We start from the raw sequence: 7,573 nt of genomic DNA on the forward strand, positions 1-7,573 counted from the left end.
CGCGGGGACACGGGAGGAAGGAGCGAGGCTCCGTCCCGCGTCAGCCCCGGTGTGGGGTCCTCACTGAGACCCACGCCCGGGGAAATCCCGGCTACGACACGCCCCACCCTCCCAGGAGGTGACATTTCATATGCCTAGCGATGCCCTAGGAGCCAGCGGTGGAGACTGGTTGTGAGCCAAAGCCACCCTGCTCCTGGAAAATTCCCTTCCCTATTATGTCAAGTAGTCTTTATAGCATGGAAGCGTATTATTTTTGTTAATAAATATATATTCAGATTTACACTGAGATGTAAATGAGATCGCAGAATTTTACTGGAGTGGTTTGTGTTTAGGTAAAGCAAATTAACGGACATGGAAGTATGGATTGCTTCTGGGAAGCATAGAGTTGTCAATGAAAGATAAAGGATCCCCTGGGCTACTGGGATAATGCAGCATTTGACATTGCTTTGAAATCCTCCCAGCATCATCTGGTGTCAGTAATTCCACCAAGATGGACCCCAGGGATGCCTGGATTATGGAATCGCAGATTATCATGAGTTGGAAGGGATCCACAAAGATCATTGAGTCTGACTCCTGGCCCTGCACAGGACAACACCAAGAATCACACCATGTGTTGTCCAAATGCTTCCTGAACTCTGTCAGGTTTGGTGCTGTGACCACTTCACTTAATCAATAAACAAGCAGCAAGAACCATGAAATTATTAAGGTTGGAAAAGCCCTCTAAGATTATCGAGTCCAATTGTTAACCCTGCACCACTATGTTCACCACTAAACCAGATGCCCAAGTGACACATCCACACACCCTTTGAACACTTCCAGGAATTCCACTGCTGCCCTGGGCAGCCTTTTCCAGTCCCTGACCACCCCTTCTGTGCAGAATTTTTCCCTGATATCCGATCCAAACCCCTCCTGGCACAACTTGAGGCTGTTTCCTCTCATCCTGTTACATGTTACCTGGGACAAGAGGCTGATCCCCACCTGGCTACAGCCTCCTTTCAGGGAGTTGTAGAGAGTGATATGGCCACTCCTTTTCTCCAGGCTGAGCCCCGCCAGGTCCCTCAGTCACCCCTCATCAGACTTGTGCTCCAGACCCTTCCCCAGATCCATTGCACTTCTCTGGACACGCTCCAGCTGCTCCACATCCTGCCTGCAGTGAATTTTGAGAAGTTTTACTGTCATTAGCAGTCAGTAACGTGGGTGTAAGTGATTAATCAAGTCGTGTTGTCCCTGAAGGGCAGAAGAAACCAACCCCAAACCCCATTTGTGGTGGCCGGTTTGGCCGGGACACCTCGTGCGCAGGGATAAATATTTACCCCTGTAATTCCCCACTTTGCATCCCAGCCTCTCTCCGCAGTGGGCACCAGCCAGCTGCGGATTTTGGTGACGCAGCAGGGCCAGCCCTGCCAGCCCTGCCCGCAGCTCCACTGCCCCCGGGGAGGCTTTTCCCTGTCCTCCGGCGAGGAGCCCCGCGGAGCCCCGGGAGCCGCTGCCCGGCGCACAAGGAGCTCTTTATGAGCCGCCCGCCGTCTGCGCACAGCGGCTGCTTTGTGCTGGCCGGACACTCACCTGAGAAGGCTTCTGTGTGCCGAGGGAAGGGTGTCCTGGAGGCGGCATGTCCTTCCCTCGCTGTCCCCAAAGGCCCTCGTCACCTTTTCAACCTCCGGCTGCCGGCGGCTCTCCCTGCGCAGGGGTCTGGCCGTGCCGGCGGTGGCGGGGGGTGCCCAAGGAGCCTTGGGGGCTGCACCTCTCTTGTTCTCTCAGCCCACCCTCCTCGAGTTGGGTGCAGGGGAACAGCTGGAGTGCTTGGCGAGCTGTGGAGCTCTGATCCTCTGATCAGCCGTGTGGTTGGCTCTTGTCAGAGCTGTTGCAGAGGGAAGCCTCCTGGACACAAGGAAGCACGGTCCCATCACCATCCCCTGCTCACCAGAGCATGTTCCAGGCACTGCCAAAGGGGCTGAGGACAGCCTTGGTTGGGCAGGATGTGCAGGGCAGCTTGTAGGAAGGTGTCCTTGCCCATGGCAGCGGTGTTGGAATGAGATGATCCCTCCCAACTCAAACCATTCTGTGATTCTCTGTTTAACCCATCTCCCAGTCCTGTGCTGGGGGGTTCCTTCAGCACAGCCCCCAGCAACAGTGGTGCTGGAAGGGACGTTGACACTGCATGACCCTGGGTGGGCTTGGCAGTTCTACTGGCACCCCAAGCTCTGCAAATCTGCCATGAGAACAGCCCCCAGCCCCCAGGAAGCTTGCCCCAGGAGCGTGGGGTACAGAGCAAGGAGGACACCCTTCCTACAGCCACTTTTCTTTTATTAGAGATTACAAGATACAAGAAGCTGGACCTGCATGCCAGGTGCTGTTGGTTCACTCTGCCTTTCTCCTCTGTGTGCTCTGCAGGCAGAGAGGAGGGGGGCTGGCAGAGATAGACACTCAGGCTGGTCCCCCCATTGCCCATAGGGTTTTTCCTGCAGGGACACCGTTTTTGCTGTGGTGGCTTTGCCCTGCCAGCCATGAGCAAGCATTATGGGAGAGAGCTGTCTCCAATGGGACAAGAACTGGGACCACTGAGCTGAACGTGCTCCATCGCTCCCCAGGGGAGACCCCGACTTGGCCCCGCACCTGCCTCCAAAGGGGATCAAAACACATACGGGGACACAAAGACCGTGACCTTGAAGATGTGCTTGCCCAGGAGGACTTTGCGGGAGAACTCGCTCATCTCCAGCTCCACCTCCAGCGTGGCTGGCCCGGCCACGGGGCTGGTGAGCAGCAGCTCTCCCGTCTGCCGGTCGGAGCGCCGCACGGAGAAGACGCCCTGGCCCCGTCCGCCCGTGATGGCGAAGCGCAGGCTGTCGCCCATGAAGCGGGTGGTGGACATCTTGAAGAGGACACGGGGCACGGTGCGGTTGGCCTGGAGCGGCAGGTAGTGGAAGGAGATGGAGGTGGCAGCCAGGAGGCAGGCCCGGTTCTCCATGGGGCAGGGGTTCCTCTCGCACTGGCTGCCGGGAGAGAAGGGGTGCCACCGCTCAGAGCTGTGGTTTGGCTCTCTCAGGAAGCTGCCCTCATCCTTGCAAACAAGCCCAGCCCACGCCACAAGCAGCATCTCCAGCCCCACTGTTGGTCCTGTGGCAGAGCAACCCAAGACAGTCACATCTGAGCATGCCCAGCCTTGGATCTCTACCTGGTCCCTGCTTCTGCCAGGCAAACACCATGCCTTGCAGGCACACAGCTCTGGGTGATGCTCTAAGGCTGGGACTGGGGGTAGCCTGTCCCAGCTGGAGGCCAGGGATGGAGGCAGACACGCCTCCTGAAGAGGAACATGTCAAGATCAGGGATGCTCCTCTGCTTGGGTGTTTTTGCTCAGCCACAAAGTGATTTAGTCTCAAGAGTGCGATGGCCACTGCTGGAAGCCAGATGATGGCAACACATGGATGCACAGCAGAGGGGAAATAGTGTCTTTCCCCACAGTATGGGGCTCTGGGGGGAGGCAGGATTCTGGATAAAGCCACCATATATCGGGGTGCTCCTGCCTGCACCTCCAGCATCCCCAGACCATCCAGGAGCATGCCAAGCACACCTGGCACCCCACGTGGCAATTTGCTACCAGTGCTGGCTGGCACTAGCCCTGCTGCCCCTGGGTGACACACTACAGTCCCCAGGGCACAGCAGGACCCATCAGTCTGGGAGAAGGCACAACACAGCCCTAGCCACCTGCAGTACAGTACTCACAAGGCAGAGGTCTTCACGTAGCTGGTGTTGTGGCGTGGTGGGGGGCACTTGGGGCGCACGCAGCGGTGGCCCCCGAAGGTGTTGATGCAGAGGTCGCCCTGGGTGCAGTTGTGCTGCTTCCCGGCGCACTCATTCACATCTGCGGTGGTGACACGGGGTGAGAGGGGCTGCCCCCACTGCACCCTCTTCCCACGGGATGCTCCCTGCCCTGCCACTCTCACCCTCGCAGGCGTTGCGGTCGGCATGGAGCAGGTAGCCGGGGGGACAGAGGCAGCGGTAGGAGCCAGGGAGGTTGAGGCAGTCGTGGAGGCAAATCCGGGTCTGGGGGCTGGACTGGTAGAGCAGGCACTCATCCACGTCTGGGGGTGATAAAAGTGGGGAATGGCCAGGGGGCCCGTTGCCACCAAGCCTCGGTTTCCCCCCTCTCCCTGCCATCTTCAGCCCTCTTTTACCTTGGCATACCCCACCGGCTCTCAGCTGGAAGCCGGTGTCGCAGCTGCAGCGCCGGGAGCCTGAGCGGCCCTCGGCACAGCGGGGCTGGCGGCTGAAGGAGGCGTTGCTCAGTGTCACCCAGTCTGTGGGGGACAGCGGGTGTCACATGCTGGGTGGGGTATGGGGAGATGGGTGGAGGCTGAGGTCCCTGGGGGGGGCTGCCAGGGAAGTGGGAGATGGTGCAGCACAGCCAGGTGCTGTCCCCATGAGCATCCCCATCCTCCACGGTCCAAACCCGGGCACCTACAGGAGTAGATGGGGCTCTGGCAGGTGGGGCCTGACCAGCCTGGGGGGCAGAGGCACGTGTAGCTCTGGTCACCATCCACGCAGGTCCCGCTGTTGGCACACGGGTTGCTGGAGCAGTCATCCATACCTAGGGAGAAGCAGCTCGTGAGCACCAGCTGGAGAAGCACATCCTCGCTTCATCCCCGTGCCCGTGGCTGCAGCCTCTGGGCAGAGCGATGGAACCCCGTGGCTCAGGGTGAAGGAGGAGCCCACGGGCTGGGCTGAGCCCATGGCACCCCAACCCCACTCCACTTCACTTCTGCAGAAGGGCTGGGTGCCGCTCCACGTGCGGTTGTGCCGGCAGCTGCGCGTCCCCGAGCCCACCAGCCGGAAGCCGCTGTCGCAGACGAAGTGAACGTCGTGGCCCACCCGCACACTCCGGCCCAGCATCCGCCCGTTCAGGGGCACCGCCAGCTGCGGACAGGTGTCTGTGGACAGACAGACACGGGTGAGGATGGACACCACCAGGCTGGAGCCGGCCCCAATCCAGCGATGAGCTGGGGGTGCCTTGCCCAGGCTGTCTGTGGGGGTCCAGGTGTCAGAGGCGACCCTGTGGGGATGTCACTGGTGGTGGTGACTGGCCGGGGGTACCATTGCGTTTGGTGGGCTGTCTCTGGAGGTGGCTCTGGAGGATGGAAAGCTGGTTCCGGAGCCCGCGCGTGCCCCGCAGGTGAGCAGCCTCCTGCGCCGCCAGCAGCTTCTGCATCTGCCGCACCGCACTGAGCGCCTGCTGCCGGCTCAGGCACTCCTGGGGGGACACGTGGACATCCCTGTCACCCGCTGGGCTCCTCTGCCACCCTGCTGCAGCCCAGGGGGACCCTTCCAAGCAGGCAGCATCTTTGGAGTTGGTTTGAACATCCTGCCTTGGGCAGAGCCCCTTCCCATTCTAATCGGGGTCCGCCCCTGGCTCCATGTCTGCTCCAGCCTCAGCCCTCCCCACCCAGCCCTGCCCGGGCACTTGGATGCTGAGGAGCAGCTTGGATGCCCCAGGTGGGTTTAACATCGTCTCACTGCTGCAGTGGAAAAGTCCTATGATCACCCCCTTGGCCCTGGTCAGCCCCACGGGTGTCATGGCTGTGCTGTACCCACCATGCCGGGCTGGTGACGGGGTGCTGGGGTGTCAGAGGTGGGTGCTGATCAGCCCACAATGGGGGTTCTGCTATGGGGCTGGAGGGAGGGAGGCATGAGGGTCCTTACCTGGGCGCTGCCAAGAGGCAGCTGCAGGATGCCCAGGGCCAGCCAGGCTGGCAGTGGGATGAGGAGCATCACTCCGGGGCTGGCTGCAGGGACAAGACGCCGACGGTCCGGTTCTGCTCACAGCCGCGCTCCTGCACTCGCTGGGATTTATCCGCAGTGTGTGCCTGTGTGTTTGTTGGTTTTTCTCCTGGCCGAGGCTGAGCTGTAGGAAAGTTTCCCCTTGGCACTGGCGCCAGCCTCTCCCTTCCCTTCCCTTCCCTTCCGTTCCTTTCCCTCTCTGCACATCAGAGGCTTTGGGGCCTTTCATGTCCCAGGGCCAGCAGATGCCGGGGCCAGGCGGTGGCTGTCACGGCACTTACGGCAGTACCAGGCTCACCCCACGGCCAGCCCCAGCTCTGGGGCTTCCCAGCACGCAGGGATGCAGGATGAGGCTAATCCCGCGCGTTCGCTAAGCCTGGGAAAGTCTGCTGTGAGAAAAGATGGCTTTGGGGTCTGTGCTGGGGTTCAGCTCTCTGGAGGGGCTGGGGCCGAGGGGAAGGGCAGCCCAGGAATGCTGTGGACTCACTGGACTCAGCACAGCTTTGCTGGGGTGAGCTCAGCCATGGCTGGAGTTTAGAGTGGAACCCCAGGGATCTGATGCAGCCTGGAGTTGGGATGCAGGTTGGTGTTACAGTCAGCATTAACATTAGGGTCAGGGTTAATGTTAGAGTCAGCATTAGGGCTAGGGATGAGGTTAGGATTAGAGTTGTGGTTAGGGTTGGGATTGATTAGGATTAACATTTGGGTTAGGTTGGGTTTAGGACTAGGGTCAGGGTTAACATTAGGGTTAGGTCTGGAGTTTAAAGCTCGGGTTAGCATCAAACTCATGATTAGGACTAAGGTCAGGTTTTTTCTTAGGGTTAGAGTTAGCATTAGGACCAGATCAAAGGGTTCAGGTCCATATTAGCAGGAAGGTTTGGATGAGAGTTGGGGTTGGCATTAGCATTAGGCCAGGGTTCAAGGCCGGGGTTAGGCTCGAGGTGAGGGAACTGAAGCATTTAGAGCTGGGTTTATGCTGACACCCAGCTCAGACCTGACAGCTGACAGGCAGGATGCTCCGGGTCCCTCCTGCCTGTGGCAGCCCAGAGGAAAGGGCACGGCCACATGTGCCTGTCCCCTGGCCACCCCCAGCAGGGATGTCTGAAGCCCACACTTCTGCCCTGTGCCAGTGGAGCAGCTGCCATGGTTGCTGGGAGCCCTGCACTGGGGCAAAGCCTTCAGGGTGCTACTGAGCCCCCCGAGCAGCCTGGGCTCTGGCCCCACTGCCTGACCCCGAGTGCCTGCTGAGGACATCCCTCTCCCTGAGCTCGGCATCTCTCCCGGCACCGGCCCCCCAGCCCTCACATCCTCCCACCCTGTAACCACACTGCCCAGCTCTCCGGAGCGGGTATTTGGCTTCCTGCCTGCAGCGGTGTGTGTTACCTCCCCGGCATGTTTAATTCATGGGGCAGGAGGAAGGCTGGTAGCAGGGGCCCCCTGACTGCCCCAGCCCCTCGGTATCCAGTCTCGCAGAGTCCCAAATTGGGTTCCGATTGCGACCCCGGCTCCTGCTGCCTCTACACCCCGACCCCGGCCCGGCGGCGGGGCTGGGGCAGAGCACAGGGGGCTGACCCCGCTGCGGGACATCCCGGCGGGGCTGCAGCCCAGGGCCCCGGGACTTGTCTGCCACATTCGCTCCAGCGAGCAACTGTTTTGACAGAGCTATTACTCACCCGTCAAGCTTTTGTTCGCGCTGCCCAGCGGTGCCTGTCTGGAGTCCTGAATAGGATCAAATCCTGCGACCAGACACACACACACACACGCAGGCGGGAGCGCGCAGGAGCGCGCGGCCGAGCTC

At 60.3% G+C, this 7,573-nt stretch overlaps 1 protein-coding gene across 1 annotated transcript; it reads right to left on the reverse strand.

Moving 5' to 3' along the window:
- Positions 1-2,539: 2,539 nt before the first annotated feature.
- LOC108641823 (fibulin-7-like) lies at positions 2,540-5,766 on the reverse strand. The gene is made up of 8 exons (XM_029965498.1): positions 5,698-5,766; positions 5,092-5,248; positions 4,758-4,928; positions 4,463-4,588; positions 4,176-4,298; positions 3,945-4,082; positions 3,724-3,862; positions 2,540-2,993 (listed from the first exon to the last, which is right to left on the reverse strand). The coding sequence occupies exons 1-8, from the start codon at positions 5,764-5,766 to the stop codon at positions 2,633-2,635; spliced, it is 1,284 nt and encodes a 427-aa protein (XP_029821358.1). The 3' UTR covers positions 2,540-2,632.
- Between the last annotated feature and the right edge of the window lie 1,807 nt (positions 5,767-7,573).

Source organism: Manacus vitellinus, unplaced genomic scaffold, assembly GCF_001715985.3.
Source record: "Manacus vitellinus isolate BGI_N305 unplaced genomic scaffold, ASM171598v3 scaffold_10_pilon, whole genome shotgun sequence".
NCBI classification, from domain to species: domain Eukaryota; kingdom Metazoa; phylum Chordata; class Aves; order Passeriformes; family Pipridae; genus Manacus; species Manacus vitellinus.